The 21,734-nt window shown below is 43.4% G+C and overlaps 1 protein-coding gene across 4 annotated transcripts in view; it reads left to right on the forward strand.

Annotated features, from left to right (window-relative positions):
* Positions 1-681: 681 nt before the first annotated feature.
* cemip2 (cell migration inducing hyaluronidase 2) overlaps positions 682-21,734 on the forward strand; it is a 44,380-nt gene continuing 23,327 nt past the window's right edge. For 2 of the 4 annotated variants that reach the window (XM_024417020.2, XM_024417023.2), the window contains exons 1-5: positions 682-899; positions 6,575-6,911; positions 7,154-7,294; positions 7,488-8,055; positions 20,923-21,092. In XM_024417020.2, coding sequence (XP_024272788.1) covers positions 6,587-6,911; positions 7,154-7,294; positions 7,488-8,055; positions 20,923-21,092 — 1,204 coding nt within the window. In that variant the 5' untranslated portion in view covers positions 682-899; positions 6,575-6,586. Of the gene's footprint in view, positions 900-4,986; positions 5,028-6,574; positions 6,912-7,153; positions 7,295-7,487; positions 8,056-20,922; positions 21,093-21,734 lie in introns of all 4 variants that reach the window. The other 2 variants (XM_024417022.2, XM_024417021.2) reach the window with 2 other exon arrangements.

Below are 21,734 nucleotides of genomic sequence, written 5' to 3' on the forward strand. Positions count from 1 at the left end.
GGCAATGGTGACATCATTGAGGACCTTTAAGGTTGCAGTGACACATCCATAACCTGAACGGATACCAGATTGCAAACCCGAGAGAATACTATAGACATCAAGAAAGCCAGTCAGTTGATTATTGACAAGTTTTTCCAACACTTTTGATAAACAGGGCAAAATAGAAATAGGCCTATCTATAAGAGTTAGGATCAGCTTGATCTCTCCCTTTAAATAAAGGATGAATTGTGGCTGCCTTCCAAGCAATGGGAACCTCCCCAGAGACAGGTTAAAAAGGTTGGAGATAGGCTTGGTGACGATAGGGGCAGCAACCTTAAAGAAGAAAGGGTTCTAAACCATCTGCCCCAGATGTTTTTTGGGGGTCAAATATCAGTTGCTTGTCTCAAATATAACATGAAGCAAAAACACATTTGCTGGTACCACTTTATATAATATCTCTTATGGTCTTCAAAAATGAAATATGTTTTGTATTCAACATGTGCCTTGCACAAACGTGTGTGTTCGTATTCAGTGTGTGACTGTCAAACCTCAGATGAACCCACCAAAACAGTGGGCGTGGTCAAACGTGAGCCCCCACATTGAGCCCCGCCCCGAACTGCACACTGCAGTCAGGGATACTTGACAGCAGGTGGCGGAGGCAGTGGGAGTCAACTCAAGCCCCTCCCATGAGCCCGTACTCTCCGCTCACTTCCTCTCCAAATCGCGCCTGGGACGGGGGCTGGCAGTCTACAGCCCCGAAAGAAAACACAATGTAAAAGTATAAAAAGAACACACAACGCAAACTGTAGATTTTTCTAAGTATTCGTTCCATGACTTCCGTCAGTCAACGCATCGTAACAACGCTTGCTGTTTGGAAGAGAGCGAATGGCCAGTGAAGGCACAGAGTAATCCCGTGAAAGGTAGGAGACCTCACATTGTTCGGATGGTACCACTATCAGCCCTGGCTATTGATAGAATATTTCCTATAAGTATTTAGCAAACGGTCTGTAGTGTAGCCTAGCTGCTGTGTGATTTAACAAAATAATGTGATTATTGTATGGTAAAAAGAGGTGCTTGGTGCTGTCTTGCTTCTTTTTTGTTGTTGTACCCAAAGTCATGTTGTTGAAAAGTTACATGTTGTTCTATATAAAGTCCCACAGTGTGCCAGTAAAGCAGTGTTTAATATAGAAATGTGACCAAAATCGATCCCTACATCTTTCATGCTACTCAACTATTTCACTGTATTTCACTATACTTGGTTGAAGAGGTGTATGGTTATGTTATGGGAATAATGGTTACAAGTTTAACTTTATAAAGATCTTGGGTTGAAACATTGTTGCAATAATATATGTGGTACTGTGCTATGAGTGATAGTTTGTAGGACTTTCCATTTCATATATTTTATTATTATGTTTACCTCAAAGTTGTACAGTGTTAATGCATTGTAATAGGCTAACTGGCTAGCTAATTAACTGATGTGGTTAAAGCTTTATTCAGGGATTTGGGATGCTGTTCAATGGTAATTTAAATTCTTAATTGAAACCTATTGATTCTTGAATAATTTATAAATGCCTCATGAGCTTAGCATGTCTGTCATTAACATAACCTAAAATATTAGGTTTTATTACTCATTGTTTACAAACAACAAAATAGGTTTAAAACGATCTCTTACATGTCATGGACTGTCAGTCCTTGCATATAGAGTGACGTCTATTAATTGTAAGAGGGGTTACAGTTCCTTAACCCCATCCCTCAGCTATATCCCAAACACGTGCCCTGTTATATTTTACATTTTTATCACAGACTCAAGCTTTAATTGTGAGGTTTACCAGCTTCAATCTAAGGACTGAAAGGCTGAGTCATTATTCCAAAGAAAAGCAGGCTCCTCTAGTCTTGGTGCTGCTCAGAACACAAACTGTGCACCTCAGCTAAACCAGCATGGTTACAAGGGCAGAACAGTGACACGGAGCGATAGGCCTACCTGTGCTGACCTCAGACTATCACTCGACTCTCTCTGTACCTGAGTTGGGTGGGTCACATCTGTGGCCATACTTAGAGGGTGGTCTGTCGGAAGAATTTCTGATAAAAGGAAAGCATTGATTGTATGAAGCATATATATGGCGCATTCGGAAAGTATTCAGACCCCTTGACTTTTTCCACATTTTGTTTTACATTACAGCCTTATTCTAAAATTGATTAAATTGTTTCCTCCTCTCATCAATCTACCCACAATACCCAATAATGACAAAGCAAAAACTGTTTATTTTTTATTTTTGCAAGTTTATTCAAAATAAAAAATTGAAATATCACATTTACATAAGTATTCAGACCCTTTACTCAGTACTTTGTTGAAGCACCTTTGGCAGCGATTACAGCCTTGAGTCTTCTTGGGTATGACGCTACAAGCTTGACACACCTGTATTTGTGGAGTTTCTCCCATTCTTCTCTGCAGATCCTCTCAAGCTCTGTCAGGTTGGATGGGGAGCTTTGCTGTACAGCTGTTTTCAGGTCTCTCCAGAGCTGTTTGATCAGGTTCAAGTCCAGGATCTGGCTGGGCCACTGAAGGACATTCAGAGACTTGTCCCGAAGCCTCTCTTGCATTGTCTTGGCTGTGTGCTTCAGGTTGTTGTCTTGTTGGAAGGTGAACCTTCGCTCAGTCTGAGGTCCTGAGCAGGTTTTCATCAAGGATCTCTGTACTTTGCTCTGTTCATCTTTCCCTTGATCCTGACTAGTCTCCCAGTCCCTGCCGCTGAAAGACATCGCCACAGCATGATGCTGCCACCACCATGCTTCACCATAGGGATGGCCTCAGGTTTCCTCCAGATGTGACTCTTGGTATTCAGGCCAAAGAGTTAAATCTTTATTTCATCAGACCAGAGAATCTTGTTTCTCATGGTCTGAAAGTCCTTTAGGTGCCTTTTAGCAAACTCCAAGTGGGATCGTCATGTGCCTTTTACTGAGGAGTGGCATCCGTCTGGCCACTCTACCATAAAGGTCTGATTGGTGGAGTGCTGCAAAGATGGTTGTCCTACTGGAAGGTTCTCCCATCAACACAGAGGAACTTTGGAGCTCTGTCAGAGTGAACATCGGGTTCTTGGTCACCTCCCTGACCAAGGCCCTTTTCCCCTGATTGCTCAGTTTGGCCGGGTGGCTAGCTCTAGGAAGAGTCTTTGTGGTTCTAAACTTCTTCCATTTAAGAATGATGGAGGCCACTGTGTTCTTGGGGACCTTCAATGTTGCAGAACTGTTTTGGCACCCTTCCCCAGATTTCTGCCTCAACACAATCCTGTTTCTGAGCTCTATGGACAATGCCTTCACCCACATGGCTTGGTTTTTGCTCTGACATGCACTGTCAACTGTGGGACCTTATATAGACATGTGTGTGCCTTTCCAAATCATGTCCAATCAATTGAATTTACCACAGGTGGACTCCAATCAAGTTGTAGTAACATCTCAAGGATGATCAGTGGAAACAGGATATACTTGAGCTCAGTTTTGAGTCTCATAGCAAAGGGTCTGAAGACTTATATAAATAAGGTATTTCTGTTTTTTATTTTGAATACATTTGCTAAAATTTCTAAAACCAGTTTTCGCTTTGTCATTATGCGGTATTGTGTGGATTGATGAGGAACGTTTTTTATTTAATACAGTTTAGAATATGGCTTAAATGTAACAAAATGTGGAAAAGTCAAGGGGTCTTAATACTTTCCGAATGAACTGAACATGTAGAGTTAATATGTTCCTCTCATTGAAAGAAGACAGTTGGATGCTCATGCATGGGACTGGTGCTGACATGGCTGTGTCAGGGATGTGAAGAAAGGGAGTTTTGGAGAGGAATGCCACAGACTCATTTTTAGCAGTGTAATGTCCTCTCTGTGTGTGTGTGTGCATGTGTGTGTATGTGTGTATGTAGGTTTGTGCATGTGGGGGGCATTTTCCTCTAGCACTCTAATTGGTGCCATCTGTCTGCTATTTTAACATGGCTTCAGAATGTAGAAATCCATTGAAAATCTCCTTCATTACTCTGGACAAAGGCAGACAAGGTCACTCCCTCTAAATAAACAATCCCAGGGGATTGTCCTGGATGGACAGATTCATTGTCAATTTCAGATAAACCCCCCACAGTTTACCTGGGGTAAATAGTAAATGCCTGCTGGCTCATTGCCTTGTTTCCCTGAGTTTAAGACCCCATTATCTATCCACTCTCTCTCTCTCTCTCTCTCGCTCTCTCGCGCTCTCTCGCTCTCTCAATTCAATTCAAGGGGCTTTATTGGCATGGGAAACATATGTTAACATTGCCAAAGCAAGTGAAGTAGATAATATACGAAAGTGAAATAAACAATAAAAATGAACAGTAAACATTACACTCACAGAAGTTCCAAAATAATCAAGACATTACAAATGTTGTATTATGTATATATACAGTGTTGTAACGATGTGCAAATGGTTAAAGTACAAAAGGGAAAATAAATCAATATAAATATGGGTTGTATTTACAATGGTGTTTGTTCTTTTCTTGTGGCAACAGGTCACAAATCTTGCTGCTGTGATGGCACAATGTGGTATTTTACCCAGTAGATATGGGAGTTCATCAAAGAGTTTGTTTTCGAATTCTTTGTGGATCTGTGTAATCTGAGGGAAATATGTGTCTCTAATATGGTCATACATTTGGCAGGAGGTTAGGAAGTGCAGCTCAGTTTCCACCTCATTTTGCGGTCAGTGTGCACATAGCCTGTCTTCTCTTGAGAGCCAGGTCTGCCTATGGGTGCCTTTCTCAATAGCAAGGCTATGCTCACTGAGTCTGTACATAGTCAAAGCTTTCCTTAAGTTTGGGTCAGTCATAGTGGTAAGGTATTCTGCCACTGTGTACTCTCTGTTTAGGGCCAAATAGCATTCTAGTTTGGTCTGTTTTTTTGTTAATCCTTTCCAATGTGTCAAGTAATTATCTTTTTTGTTTTCTCATGATTTGGTTGGGTCTTGTAACGGATCTCGTCCTCCTCTTCTGAGGAGGAGTAGCGAAAAGGATCGGAGGACCAATTTGCAGCGTGGTAAGTGTTCATGATTTAATGAATCAAACTGAACACTGAAATACAAAAACAATAAAGTGAACGAACGAAAACCGAAACAGTCCTGTCTGGCGACATACACAAAGACAGAAAATAAACACCCACGAAAAACAGGTGGAAAAAGGCTTCCTAAGTATGATTCTCAATCAGAGACAACTAACGACACCTGCCTCTGATTGAGAACCATACTAGGCCGAACACAGAAACCAACATAGAAAAACAAACATAGACTGCCCACTCCAACTCACGCCCTGACCATATAAACAAAGACAAAACAAAGGAACTAAGGTCAGAACGTGACAGGTCTAATTGTGTTGCTGCCCTGGGGCTCTGTGGGGTCTGTTTGTGTTTGTTCTGTTCACTGAGCCACAGGACCAGCTTGCTTAGGGGACTCTTCTCCAGGTTAATCTCTCTGTATGTGATGGCTTTGTTATGGAAGGTTTGGGAATCGCTTCCTTTTAGGTGGTTATAGAATTTAACAGCTTTTTTTTCTGGATTTTGATAATTAGCTCCTCATGCATTATTTGGTGTTTTATGTTGGACACAGAGGATATATTTTTACAGAATTCTGCATGCAGAGTCTCAATTTGGTGTTTGTCCCATTTTGTGAATTCTTGGTTGGCGGTGCAGAGACTGCTGTACCATATTGATGTCGGCTGGAGGGAACCAGCATGCGCTCTGCTGAGGAGAGCTGGCAGATTAGGGTTGGACCGGCAGCTATTCCTCATGAAGCTGGAGAGGCTGAGTACAGCAGGTTTCTCAGACTTTTACTCTGCAGTGCTGAGGGCCTGGCAGCTGCAGTGCTGAGGGTCTGGCAGCTCTCTCTCTCTTTGAGATTGGTTCAGTCAGCCACCCTGCAGAGGCAACAGATGGCAGCGGGTTTACTTAGGCTGGGTGACCTGCGACTGCTTGGAGAGGAGGGGTGGAAATCCGGGCAGGGGTGTCCTTTCTGTGTTATGAGAGAAACTGTGATTCATGTGTTTTCTGTGTGTGCCAGGTTAATGCCAATAATGTCTCTGTTGGAATGTCTGTGTGAGAGGTTGGGAGTGGTTTTTACTGTTGGGATGTTTATAATGGGGTAGAGGTATTCAAATAAGGAGAAGGCTAAATGTGTTTTGTTGAATTTTCTGTTTGCTCAGGGAAAGTTGGCTATTTGGCTAACAAGGAGGAACAGGGTCAAAGGTGGGGGGATAACAGACCCTCTGCACGCCTTAGGGTAGAATTTGAGTTCTATAAAATGTTAAAAAGTGAGGAGATGTTTCAGGAGATATGGTGTGTTGGGGGGGTTGTCTGTATAGCTGGGGAAGATGTTTTGGATATACGGTTGTAGAAGTGGTGAGGTTTTTGGTTATTGTGATGTGTGGTGTTGTTTTGTATCGTGGGGTCGAGGACAAGGTGAGTATGGTACATGTATGCAGTACAGGTTATATTTTGGTGTTTTATTTTAAGGGGACGTTTAATGAAATGAGAATGTTTCATTAAAGAAAGCCAAAAAGTTTCTCGTTCTCTCTCTCTCTCTCTGTCGGTAGCAGACAGATACCATGCAGATGAGTGATGGCCCCAGTCGCGTCCCCGACTTTGTGGCCCCGCCCAACGGTAACCTCCGGTCGCCAGGATGCGTCTCCGGCAGGGTCATACCTGTCCGCTCCCCACCTCCAGCCAAGGCCCCACCCCCTCCCCCTCTGAAGCTCATTGGCCCGCCTCCTGAGTGCCGGGCAACCTTTAACCTATCAGAGGAGGGCCAGCACCGGGAGCGTGCTCAGGTTCTGAGGAAGAACACCTTCATCTGCTTTAGTGTCTCCCTGGGGGCCTTTTTCCTCTTGCTCATCCTCATCCTCAGCCTCACCAGTGGAGACGTGTTGGACGGTGAGTGTGTGTTTGTGTGACTATAAGGATGTTATGAGCTGTTAATACGGACTTGGCTAAGTTACTTAGGCCCATTGCTCCACCATACTCATAAGTTATTGACTATAGTTTTCTATAGTTTTTTTACTATAGTTTTCTATCAGTTTTCTATTACCTGTTTTACTCTGACTCAGAGCTTCTCTATCTATGTGCTGTGTCAGTGATGTGATGTTGTCTTTGATTGGTCCTGTCTGTGTGCACAGAGAACTGTCCAGACCACAGCCCCTCCCTGAGCAGCTGGAACCCAGGTCACAACCCAGAGAAGGCCATGGTCGTCCGAGGGGGAGATCTGTTTCGATTGGACTCTTCTGCTACCTTCTACTCGCTAACCATCCAATCAGGAGGTAGGTTAGGTCCTCTCTCTGATCTGAACACATTTCCACCCCAGAAGTAAATAGAGACAGAGCATGCAGTATTGGGCACTGGGTTCCGAGATTAAATTGAGAATAATATGGCTTTCTCTAGAAAGTATCACAAAGAAATGGCCTCTGATGAAGTGATTGTTTTATGTTTTAGCCTATATCTGTCTTCCCACAGGCCGAGTGGTCTTTGCAGACAATACTGAGGGCTCCAAAAACATCACTCTCAGAACGCGTAATGTGCTGATTGAAGACGGGGGTTCGCTGCACATCGGTGCCCCCAAATGCCGCTACCGCTCCCGGGCCACCATCACCCTCCTGGGCCGTTCAGACGAGAAGGCCGTAGCAGAAGTACCGGAACTGGGCCGGAAGTTCATTGGGGTGCGTGGAGGCGCAACCCTGGAGCTTCACGGGACAGAGAGGCTGTCGTGGACCCTCCTGACCCGCAGCATCCCCTCCTCAGGCCTAGCCACAGGGGGCTATGCCTTTCAGCGCAACTTTAGCCGTGGCATCAACCTGCGTGTGGTGGACCAGGACACGGCCGCTGTTCTGTTCACCGAGCGCTACGACACATATGACTCACGGAACGACAGCCGGCGGCTTATGCATCTTCTCCAGTCCCTGCCTGCAGGGCGCATCGTCACGCTGGCCGTGGGAGACTCTGCCACCAAGAACCTGCTGGATGAGACCAAGAGAACCATCCAGAGCCTGCTGGGTAGTACCTACGTCCATGACCTCAAATACAGGTAAAAATACAGTTAAATATAATATGAATATTACCAAATTAATAGACAGATAATGACTAGAGATGGAGTCACACACATGGACACAGAGTTCTAAGGCACTGCATCTCAGTGCAAGAGGCGTCAGTACACTCCCTGGTTCGAATCCAGGCTGTATCACATCCGGCCGTGATTGTGAGTCCCATTGGAAAAGTAGCGCACTTGGTAGTGTTAACCGGTGCTCGACCTGTCGGCGAAAGCCAACATCACCCACGACAGAAAACGGTTAATTATCAAGGGCAATGAATTCCATTATCTTGGCTTTAATGGATTTCACCTTTGAGTTGTCGCGCTGAAATTTTGACTTGTTGACTGGCAGACATTGTGGGCTGGTTTAGGAATGCTGTGTTGAACGTATAGCGCAAAATTTTGTGTGGCGTCATTGCGTCATGTACCTTCGTTATATAGGCATGCACGTCAGCTTTGACATTGGTTTTGCACCACGGCGTTAAACTAGACATCGATATATCGTGAACATATCGGAATCGGCCGATATTAGCTAAAAATGCCAACATCGGTATCAGCCGATTCCGATATGTTCACGATATATCGTGCATCCCTAATCTGAAGCTGTGTCACTGGAGCGGTGTGTAACGGTTTATACTACCCATCTCATGGGAGTGATTGAGAGGGTTTGTCTTACTACGTCCTTCAAGATCAAGCCTAATCTTTCATGTCATGCCAGCAGAATCTCATCTCCTCCCTGCAAATACTGTCAACACGATTCCAGTGAAACATTCAGAGGCGTTTCTTCCTGTTTTTCCGAAGACCATATTCCGGCAGAAAGTGCATGGCTTGAGGGATAAGCAGGCTTGCTTCCAGGATTTGTGCAAAATGAGCTGACTCTGTACTTTTCGCCTTTGCACAGAGTTCCCGAACAGGTCGAAAACACACTGTCCCCTGAACACAGAGGGACGAATATCATGTCCATTTGAATACAGATCTTTAGCAATGCCAGTGACTTGTATACTATCACGTTTCAGGTAAGAACCAGATGCAGACAACATCGAAGTAACAACAGTTTATTAATCGAACAGGCAGGTCAAGGGCAGGCAGAGGTCAGTAATCCAGAAAGGTGGGGCAAAGGAACAGGACGGCAGGCAGGGTCAGGGTCAGGGCAGGCAGAAACACCGGGAAAACTATGAAACAGGAACAATCGAGAGACAGGAGCAGAGGGAAAAACGCTGGTAGGCTTGACGAAACAAAATTAACTGGCAACAGACAAACAGAGAACACAGGTATAAATACACAGGGCATAATGGGGAAGATGGGCGACACCTGGAGGGGGGTGGAGACAATCACAAATACAGGTGAAACAGATCAGGGTGTGACAGTATACAGTATAATTGATAATACACCATATGTTCTTTTTTGGTGCTCTGCTGTAAAACCATTCCAATACTCTAGTTTGAGCATCTCACAATTTTAGACATAGAGCTCATGAAGCCTTATTTACACACACACACACACACACACACACACACACACACACACACACACACACACACACACACACACACACAAACTTAGCCCAATGGAATGGAAAGTTTAGATTTTTAGTTATTTGTTGGGTACTCCTGGCCTTGGCAGCTTTCTGGTCTCAAACCCAAACCACACCAATCCACAGTGTCACATTTCATATGTGGAGTTGTCGCCAAGGCAACGATGCAGTCCCCAGCCCCAAATCCAATCAAACCCATAGCGTGACACTTTCTTAAATGGATCACAATTCAGTCCAGCTACCTAGGCACGATAAACAGGGACGGTTATGCTTTCTGATTACACACTGATTTTGTTTGTGCGTAGTATGTGTGTGTTTCTGTGTTTGTCTGTGTCTAGTATGTGTGTCTGTGTGAGCTAGCTAGCAGGGTCCAGGGTATTTAAGACTTGTGTCAGTTACAGTCATACTGTCTTCGTGTGACTGAGGGAGACATGATTGAAAGTACTGGGCACGAGGTCATCTGGGTCGTGTTCAGTACGGCACCCAATGGAAAAAGAATAATAATTTGCTACGGAAAACAAAATGTGTTTCTTAAAGGACAAGTCCAGGTAGTACCTATTTGTTTCAGTTTTGCGCCTTTTGCTGCTTATTGAACACAACACTGGATGTAATCTGTCTGGGCAGGAGTGGACAGACAGCAGGAGAACACCAGGAACTGCACAAAGGAAATGTTTTTTTACACACAGGAAATGTGTTTGATGTAGGCACTCCCATAAACACACACACACACACACTCATACTGTGCCTATGGGCATTCCTATCTCCACCATTCCCCCAGAGTCCTGCAGGTGAACCCCTGAAACAAACGGCAACAATCATTAATTTCAAGCCCACACACACACACAAACTCACACACCATGATCAAACACACCCATTCCATATAGTGAGGGTAATGACTAATGTTCCCTCTAAGCTGTGCGTGTGCGCGGCTGCGCAGCACACCTGGGACTTCTGTGCAGAAGAAATATTAGCTTGCGCAGAGAAGCACGAGATTGAACTTCACTCAACTAGTTTTTCCCTTTAGTTAACATTATTAACGTTTCCCTCTACTATGGGAATTGCCAATATTAACCACTTTCAGCGCAACAAACCGAAACAAAATCAAATATGCAAAACTTATTATGCAAAATTATTCTACAGACCGGTGTGGCATAACCAATAACCAGCTGCAGTATACCTATATGCAAATAGTCCATTGTCAAATATGGATCTGTGCCAAACTGGACTATGTTTACAGCATGAGAGGTCGTGTCTAGATGCGCTTGTTTTAAGATCAAAGCGAGAGCTGCTTATAGCCACACGTACACATTTGTTCATATTCTTTGCTAGTTAGTGAGTTATTAGCCCAGTTATAGCTCATTTATAGTTAGCAATGGGGGAATGGTTGCTTCCTACAAGAGCACAAAACGTGTGCATTTCTAGACATTTTTGAAGTAAATCTAATTTTTTTCTGTCTTAAAGGGTCAGTGTTGTACACTGCTCAAAAAAATAAAGGGAACACTAAAATAACACATCCTAGATCTGAATGAATGAAATATTCTTATTAAATACTTTTTTCTTTACATAGTTGAATGTGCTGACAACAAAATCACACAAAAATGATCAATGGAAATCAAATTTATCAACCCATGGAGGTCTGGATTTGGAGTCACACTCAAAATCAAAGTGGAAAACCACACTACAGGCTGATCTAACTTTGATGTAATGTCCTTAAAACAAGTCAAAATGAGGCTCAGGATGGGGCGGAGCAAGCATGTTGGAGTGAACGGCTGTGCGTGAGAGGCTCCTGCAACTTTTTTGCGAAATAATCTAATTTAACCTACTTTATGGCACTTTTTACAACAAACGTTTCTTTCTAATAAAAGATTGTAACTTTTTATATGAAAATGCCGAGTAATAAGCGACCAAAGGACAATAAATCCACAGCGGAGGCCTACTCCCCACTAAACAACGAGACAGACATGGCGGGAGGCACATGCAACAACGTGACACTTACAGAACTTAGCCGGGCTTTGGGGGAGCTACGTGTTGCTATAGCTGAGGATCTTAAGGCCACTATTGCTGAACTGGACATCAAAATCGAGAGCATCATTCGAACGGTCGCTTCGCATGGCCAGAGTATTGTGGACCTTGAGAAAGCTTCTGAATTCAATGCTGGTAGGATCGACGAGTTAGAGAAGCTATACACGTCATTGCAGGATACTGTGCAGAGGCTTTCGGTGAAAGTGGTGGACCTGGAGGGCCGATCCAGACGTAATAACCTTCGCGTTGTTGGTCTGGCAGAGGGGGTAGAGGCGGGCTCTCGCCCCACCGACTTCTTCGCCAAGCTATTGAAGGATGCAATGGGATCGGATGTTTTGGATTTGGATCCCCAGCTGGACCGCGCACATCGCTCCCTTGTCCCAGTGCCTGGACCGGGCCAACGTCCTCGCCCAGTAATCATCTGTTGTCACAGTTTCAAGACCAAGGATCTTATCCTGCGTGAAGCTCGAATGAGGGGCAACCTGTCACATAAAGGGCATCCATTCCGTGTCTATGAGGATTATGCGCCCGATGTGGCAAAGCATCGCGCCGACTACAGAGATGTCATGACCAAACTCTACAAACTCCATCTTCGCCCAGCCTTACTCTTCCCTGCAAGACTAAGAATTACCCCGCCTTCCGGTGAGAAGATTTGGCTCTCCTCGGTTTTGGACGCAGAGAAGTTTATCCGGGGATATACACCAATCCCCCGTACAGGTTAGAGTGCCTTGTTATTGTGTGGTAGGGTCTGCTCAAGGACTCGAATCCATACTGTACCATATTGGGTGAAAACGTATTAAACGGGCTCAACAAGGGCTACCGAACATGTAAGACGCTGAGCAGACCAATGAATGGCGATCAGAGCTCTCATTTAACGTTAAATTCACTTTCATCCCGGCTGTGCTCAGAGCGATGCATATTTTTTACTTCCAGGTTTGATCACTGACACCTTCGGACGGATATACTTATATTCCCCCACTTTTGTTTTGTTTCGTTATTTATTTTACAATCCTTACATTATTCTTACTACCATACCATTTATTTATTGCTTGCGGGGGACTGGGGGTGATGGTTGGGAGGGGGCAGACACCTGGTTAGCAAGTTGATGTTTTGTGCCGTTCTGCCTTTGTCTGGCCGTGGGACTCTCTCCCGACTAGTCCCACCAGCCCTCTCCAGTGCTTATGTCTGTGTAGGTGTGCGTACATATAATTTCTATTTGTACTTTATTACTATTTTCTCTTAGCATTTTAGTATTATGTATGTGTATATTTTAAATCAGTGTAGATTGTTATTCTGGGGTATGAATGTGTGTATGTGTATATGTGCATACGGATGTATATACATATTCTTTAAATATATATTTTTATATATGATTTTTTTGTGTGGGTATGTATACGTATATGTATGTATATAGGTGTGTATGTATATATATGTATGTATATGTGTGTATGTGTGTGTATGTATATATATGTATATGTGTGTGTATGTATATATATGTATATGTGTGTGTGTATGTATATATATGTATGTGTGTGTATGTATATATATGTATGTGTGTGTATGTATATATATGTGTGTATGTGTGTATGTATGTATGTGTATGTATGTGTATATATATGTATGTGTGTGTATGTGTGTATATATATGTATGTGTGTATGTAATGTATGTACAGTGCCTTGCGAAAGTATTCGGCCCCCTTGAACTTTGCGACCTTTTTCCACATTTCAGGCTTCAAACATAAAGATATAAAACTGTATTTTTTTGTGAAGAATCAACAACAAGTGGGACACAATCATGAAGTGGAACGACATTTATTGGATATTTCAAACTTTTTTAACAAATCAAAAACTGAAAAATTGGGCGTGCAAAATTATTCAGCCCCTTTACTTTCAGTGCAGCAAACTCTCTCCAGAATTTTCAGTGAGGATCTCTGAATGATCCAATGTTGACCTAAATGACTAATGATGATAAATACAATCCACCTGTGTGTAATCAAGTCTCCGTATAAATGCACCTGCACTGTGATAGTCTCAGAGGTCCGTTAAAAGCGCAGAGAGCATCATGAAGAACAAGGAACACACCAGGCAGGTCCGAGATACTGTTGTGAAGAAGTTTAAAGCCGGATTTGGATACAAAAAGATTTCCCAAGCTTTAAACATCCCAAGGAGCACTGTGCAAGCGATAATATTGAAATGGAAGGAGTATCAGACCACTGCAAATCTACCAAGACCTGGCCGTCCCTCTAAACTTTCAGCTCATACAAGGAGAAGACTGATCAGAGATGCAGCCAAGAGGCCCATGATCACTCTGGATGAACTGCAGAGATCTACAGCTGAGGTGGGAGACTCTGTCCATAGGACAACAATCAGTCGTATATTGCACAAATCTGGCCTATATGGAAGAGTGGCAAGAAGAAAGCCATTTCTTAAAGATATCCATAAAAAGTGTAGTTTAAAGTTTGCCACAAGCCACCTGGGAGACACATCAAACATGTGGAAGAAGGTGCTCTGGTCAGATGAAACCAAAATTGAACTTTTTGGCAACAATGCAAAACGTTATGTTTGGCGTAAAAGCAACACAGCTCATCACCCTGAACACACCATCCCCACTGTCAAACATGGTGGTGGCAGCATCATGGTTTGGGCCTGCTTTTCTTCAGCAGGGACAGGGAAGATGGTTCAAATTGATGGGAAGATGGATGGAGCCAAATACAGGACCATTCTGGAAGAAAACCTGATGGAGTCTGCAAAAGACCTGAGACTGGGACGGAGATTTGTCTTCCAACAAGACAATGATCCAAAACATAAAGCAAAATGTACAATGGAATGGTTCAAAAATAAACATATCCAGGTGTTAGAATGGCCAAGTCAAAGTCCAGACCTGAATCCAATCAAGAATCTGTGGAAAGAACTGAAAACTGCTGTTCACAAATGCTCTCCATCCAACCTCACTGAGCTCGAGCTGTTTTGCAAGGAGGAATGGGAAAAAATGTCAGTCTCTCGATGTGCAAAACTGATAGAGACATACCCCAAGCGACTTACAGCTGTAATCGCAGCAAAAGGTGGCGCTACAAAGTATTAACTTAAGGGGGCTGAATAATTTTGCACGCCCAATTTTTCAGTTTTTGATTTGTTAACATTTTTTGAAATATCCACTAAATGTCGTTCCACTTCATGATTGTGTCCCACTTGTTGTTGATTCTTCACAAAAAAATACAGTTTTATATCTTTATGTTTGAAGCCTGAAATGTGGCAAAAGGTCGCAAAGTTCAAGGGGGCCGAATACATTCACAAGGCACTGTATGTATGTGTGTACATGTGTGTATGTGTATGTGTATGTATATATATATATATATATATGTATGCATATATTTTTATTTATTTATTATTAAACATGTTTTTTTATCAGGGGAACGTTTAATTTAACAAATCCTTGTTCCGATCTCCTGACCCACAGTATGTAAAGGTACGGCTGACTATGTCGGTTGTGGATGGTTTATGGTTTGCATAGGATAGGATATTTCCTGACACATCCCCTATATGTGATAAATGTCAGGCTACGCAGGGTACACTACTCCACTGCTTTGCCCTATGCTCTAGCTTGCATGGTTATTGGTGTGGAATTTTTGGGATCCTCTCTGAAGTTTTGGAGACTTCAATAGATCCAGACCCGCTTCTGATAATCCTGGGAGTATCTGAGTCCCTAAACGGATTAACCAACCCCCAAAAACAACTCATCTCGTACGGTCTCATCTCGGCAAAAAAACTAATCTTGTTGTTTTGGAAAAGGAGGGAAGCGCCCTCTACCAAATTATGGCTCAGTGAATTGGCAAACACTGTATACTTAGAAAGAATTCGATATATTCTGAACAATAAATTATCAACATTTGATCAAATCTGGCAGCCGTTCCTCTCCTACTTGGACGAGTCGGCGCTGTGAATTTGTTCTTATTAACGCACTCTCAATTGTAATATTTTAATCTACCTTTGGGCGGCATGTGCTGGCCCTGCCACCTGAGCAGTTGGGGGGGGTTGGGGGAATAAGGGGGGGGTACTGGGGAAATCTTCCCTCTTTCTTTCTACGTGTCCTTGTTTTGTATGTCGTGTTTTGTATTATTTGTTCTGCACCCAGAACTCTGGGTCTTGTTGTTCCTGTATGCTCTTTTATGTTTAGATAAGAATTGTATACCTGTCTTGTATACCTATACACCATTCTTGTGTGTGTTTAATAAAAATATAAAAATAAAAAAAATAATGAGGCTCAGTAGTGTGTGTGGCCTCCACGTGCCTGTATGACCTCACTACAACGCCTGGGCATGCTCCTGATGAGGTGGCGGATGGTCTCCTGAGGGATCTCCTCCCAGACCTGGACTAAAGCATCCGCCAACTCCTGGACAGTCTGTGGTGCAACGTGGCGTTGGTGGATGGTGCGAGACAAGATGTCCCAGATGTGCTCAATTGGATTCAGGTCTGGGGAACGGGCGGGCCAGTCCATAGCATCAATGCCTTCCTCTTGCAGGAACTGCTGACACACTCCAGCCACATGAGGTCTAGCATTGTCTTGCAGTAGGAGGAACCCAGGCCAACCACACCAGCATATGGTCTCACAAGGAGTCTGAGGATCTCATCTCGGTACCTAATGGCAGTCAGGCTACCTCTGGTGAGCACATGGAGGGCTGTGCGGCCCCCCAAAGAAATGCCACCCCACACCATGACTGACCCACCGCCAAACCGGTCATGCTGGAGGATGTTGCAGACAGCAGAACGTTCTCTACGGCGTCTCCAGACTGTCACGTCTGTCACATGTGCTCAGTGTGAACCTGCTTTCATCTGTGAAGAGCACAGGACGCCAGTGGCGAATTTGCCAATCTTGGTGTTCTCTGGCAAATGCCAAACGTCCTGCACGGTGTTGGGCTGTAAGCACAACCCCCACCTGTGGACGTCGGACCCTCATACCACCCTCATGGAGTCTGTTTCTGACCGTTTGAGCAGACACATGCACATTTGTGGCCTGCTGGAGGTAATTTTGCAGGGCTCTGGCAGTGCTCCTCCTTGCACAAAGGCGGAGGTAGAGGTCCTGCTGCTGGGTTGTTGCCCTCCTACGGCCTCCTCCACGTCTCCTGATGTACTGGCCTGTCTCCTGGTAGCGCCTCCATGCTCTGGACACTACGCTGACAGACACAGCAAACCTTCTTTCCACATCTCGCATTGATGTGCCATCCTGGATGAGCTGCACTACCTGAGCCACTTGTGTGGGTAGTAGACTCCGTCTCATGCTACCACTAGAGTGAAAGCACCGCAAGCATTCAAAAGTGACCAAAACATCAGCCAGGAAGCATAGGAACTGAGAAGTGGTCTGTGGTCCCCACCTGCAGAAGCACTCCTTTATTGGGGTTGTCTTGCTAAATGCCTATAATTTCCACCTGTTGTCTATTCCATTTGCACAACAGCATGTGAAATGTATTGTCAATCAGTGTTGCTTCCTAAGTGGACAGTTTGATTTCACAGAAGTGTGATTGACTTGGAGTTACATTGTGTTGTTTAAGTGTTCCCTTTATTTTTTTGAGCAGTGTATTTTGAGACAGGCTTGAATAATCTAAGTAGCCAATAGGCAGAGGGTAGCATAATTTGTCTGATTCTCTGTAATAATGGTGTGGGAATATGAATTAACTTTATTTTGTAAAGTGGTTTCTTGCATCAATCAACACATTTTCAATCACCTCCTTGTCTGAAGGACAAGTGGATTAACAGGACAGTGTCAAGCCCTGCATATTTTCTTCCAAAAGTCAAATGGAATGTGGGCCTACTTTGAACACAACACATTGGCTGCTACTGTAGGCTGAATGATAGTTATTTCCATGCTAAAATGTTATGGGATGCATTGTTATTGATGGTAGGCCACTCTGTTAGGCCTACATTATGATCACATAGCCACAGTAGCCTACTTGGCCACTGTTATAACTGTAACTTAAAGCAGATACAGCCTCAGTGTTCACAGTAAATGCACACCAGAAGTTGCGCACACACACACACATTGAGTGTAATAGCTGCTGGGAGGACAGGGTGATTTCACAGATGGTTCCTGTTTGTATTTCAGTGGGTAAATGGTAGAGAGGCTCTTTGATCTGCTGAATGGCATATTGGCCCATGATTGTGTCGTTAGGACCAACCTCAACAGAGAGCTGACAGTCGGGCCTACTTCCAGACGTCATCATATGGAGTGCCCTGTCAGATGTGAAGCCTAAAGAAGTACAGGGGAAAGCTTTTAAAAAGGTAACACTAGGGGAAAGTTTTTAAAAATGTTACCACGCCTGAAAAGGGTACATGATGGTTGAAGATAATGACTGTGTGATTGTGATGAGAGAATTCCTGATAAGCATAAAGCTTATTTGATGTTTAAAAGTCTAAGCCATTGTTTTTTTTTTACTAAGCTGACATATGGAATTGTTTTAAGATGGTCATACCATGGATCATTTAACTATTTGATTTGGAATTATAGGACCCCTTTATGAATAAATAAATAAATAAAACAATTATTTGATAAATTATAGAATTTGGCCTTTACTACTATAGCCCACAGAAACACATTGAATAACACGTTCATAAATGGCAAAAAAGACAGTCAAAGAGAAATCAGAAAGAACAAGGCTTTGAAGTGTCTGTTCTATACAGTATCTAGGAGATTTAAGAAGTCTGTCCTATACAGTATCTAGGAGATTTAAGAAGTCTGTCCTATACAGTATCTAGGAGATTTAAGAAGTCTGTCCTATACAGTATCTAGGAGATTTAAGAAGTCTGTCCTATACAGTATCTAGGATATTTAAGAAGTATGTCCTATACAGTATCTAGGAGATTTAAGAAGTCTGTCCTATACAGTATCTAGGAGATATAAGAAGTCTGTCCTATACAGTATCTAGGAGATATAAGAAGTCTGTCCTATACAGTATCTAGGAGATATAAGAAGTCTGTCCTATACAGTATCTAGGAGATATAAGAAGTCTGTCCTATACAGTATCTAGGAGATATAAGAAGTCTGTCCTATACAGTAACTAGGAGATATAAGAAGTCTGTCCTATACAGTATCCAGGAGATATAAGAAGTCTGTCCTATACAGTATCTAGGAGATTTAAGAAGTCTGTCTATCTCAATACTTCCATTCATTTGTACGGGTTACCTTCAGACGAGTCCCGTGACACTTGTGGGAAGATAAGCAAAACAGAGAACACCATCGTGTTTATGAGAGTCTCATCTTTCCATAGAGGGGTCATATCCGGGCATTACAGATGGTTTCGTGAGAAGTCCGGTTTTCGGGATGTCTCATTGTCTGACTAACACCGCTGTAGATCGGCCATCTTTCACCGCAGATGCGTAAGGCCGACATAGGCGGATGCAGCCCATACAAAAAAAACATATCTCTAACTTAAACTGACAGCATTTTATGGGGATTTTTTAAATATGTTGCTTAGATTGATGCATGTCAATAGACTCTTTAAGGAGTAACCAAACAAAATGCTTTATGAAAGGTGATGACATTGTTTTGTAGTTATTTTGACTTTGTTTTGACGTTGTGTTGATGCTGACATTTCACTCTACACCCTTCACTGGTCCAGAGTTGCATGACCCCTGCTCCACACCCAAGCCTTGAACCAGGGGATTACTAGACTTATCTCCACTTCAGAGGCAGATTGTGTTTTGCCTAGTGGGTATTGTGGTGTGCTGGACTGAGATATCCACCGCTATCTCGCTCGAATACTTCCTTCATTTTTCTGATGCCAATTCTCAGTCTAAATGATTGAGGTGAATGTGATGACCACACACACACACACACACACACACACACACACACACACACACACACACACACACACACACACACACACACACACACACACACACACACACACACACACACACACACACTGACACTATTCATGTAGTGTATTCATTCACTATTCATGAGAATGTTGTCCTGTTGATACTCCCAATGCTTTCTTTACAGTGGTCACTACAGGACTACATGACTACAATAATGTGCAGTTAAATATGTTATGCATACACTCTTAGAAAAGAGGGTTCCAAAAGGGTTCTTCGGCTCTCCCCATAGTCCCAGTCGGTATTAGATAGAACATTGCGGCCCTGCCTGCCTGTGGGGAAAATAACCTGTGGTTACCTAGGTTACTCCATTGACTCACAGCAAAAACGTGACCTTTTTCAAACTAAATGTTCTTGTCATATCTGTTTGTTTTAGTCAATTTCAAAACTACATTTAAGAAAAGTACAACGTGTAAATATTACTTTTCAACATTGCCTGCTCCATAGTGTTCTCGCTACATAGAAAAACCTAATATTGTAGGGCTTCTCTCATCCCCCTTTTTATGATGGTGCTAGCAGCCACGTGAGGGAGTACTAGCTAGCTAGCCAAGACCAGCAACACAAAAAAGGACTATACATCTACAAGTAGTGAGTGGAGTTACAAAGGGACTATACTAAACAAGTTAAATGTCTTACCTGTGATTAAATGTTTTCCACACGCCGGGTCCCCACATCTCCCAGTCTCCCAGATCTCCCACTCTCCCACGTCTCCCAGTCTCCCAGTCTCCCAGTCTCCCACATCTCCCAGTCTCCCAGTCTCCCACTCTCCCACTTCTCCCAGTCTCCCACTCTCCCACTTCTCCCAGTCTCCCAGTATCCCAGTCTCCCACATCTCCCAGTCTCCCACGCCCAATAGCCTGAAGCCACAGTGCTCTTCTCACAGGCTCTATTTCCCTACGTGGGACGTTGCAATCTGTAGGTTGGGATTTTTTACCTGGTTGCATTTATGTTGAACAACACAGCAGCTTTTTGGCATGTTTTGTTATTTCTTTATAACAACAAATTGACTATGAAGTTGCCTCTTTTACAATAGGAAATAATGTTTGTTTTCCTCAATTTGTGGGCATGATCGAGGGGAAATATTATGTGAATACCGACTGGGACTTTGGGAGAACCCTTTTTGGTTCCAGATAAAACCCTTTGTGTAAAGGGTTCAACATGGAACCAAAAAGAGTTCTTCAAAGGGTACGGGGACAGCTGAAGGGGACAGCTGAAGAACCCTTTTGGGGACAGCTGAAGAACCCTTTTAGGTTCTAGATAGCACATTTTTTTGTAAGAGTGTAGAGACAAATAACATAGCAACAAGCCTTATTATAAAACTATAAAAAGGCTCATACCGGCTTATAACAAGTTATAGAGCATATCTGCCTGGATGCTTTAAGTGTTACCTCGATTTCTTAACTTCTAAAGCTCAAACTCTGTGTCTCTGTCCACAGGCAGGCCTGGGCACTGGTATCTGTAATTGGTGGAGGGAACGGCTCGTGTTCCGAGGACGTGCGGGAACATGAGAACCATGACACGGGAGGAAAGGCGCTGGCCCGGAAGAACTTCAGCACTGTGGACGGGGTCGGCTTCTCTGTCACCGCGTACAGCGAATGGAGGAACGGTGGGTGATTTATAACCAGTTTGGCTTTACTTAAACCCTGCAGCTAGAATGGTTTATAACTTCTTACATTACTTATCTTTTAAAATTTCCATAACCGCATTAGTCCATTATACCTACAGGCTTTAAGAAAAGTGTTACCACATTGGTAACCCAATACCACAAATATTGCTTAAGGAGAGCATTATTGTAGGTGCTTGTTTACTTGTGTATGTCATTGATTGTCTGCTTATTGAACAGGTCATATCAGGCACTTCACATAGTCAGGAATGCCACTTAAAAGCAAAGCTTACACTCAGATTCTCTGATCTTGCAGCTTTTCCTGGATGGTGTATGTGTGGGGGGTTCAAGTGATTAGTGTTTACAGGCTAGATCAATCAGCTGGACTGAACATTCCTGAGCGTGTGCGGGCAGGGTCCTTCTGTCACCAGGGCAAACAGCAGCTCCCCAGGAGGGGGTTTGGGTTTGGCACTGGTATGTCCAGTAAGCTGAGATGTTTGTTCTCATACAGTCTTACTCTCACACTTCAATGGTCCACAGAGTCAGTTCAAGATACACTATGGAGGTTTGTTATTGTTTTCGTCCAACTTTTAGCTTGAATGTTGGGTGTATGGTATGGTTCAGGTTTGTTATCTCATTAAACCA

Source organism: Oncorhynchus tshawytscha, linkage group LG04 (genome assembly GCF_018296145.1).
Source record: "Oncorhynchus tshawytscha isolate Ot180627B linkage group LG04, Otsh_v2.0, whole genome shotgun sequence".
In the NCBI taxonomy this organism is placed as follows: Eukaryota; Metazoa; Chordata; class Actinopteri; order Salmoniformes; family Salmonidae; genus Oncorhynchus; species Oncorhynchus tshawytscha.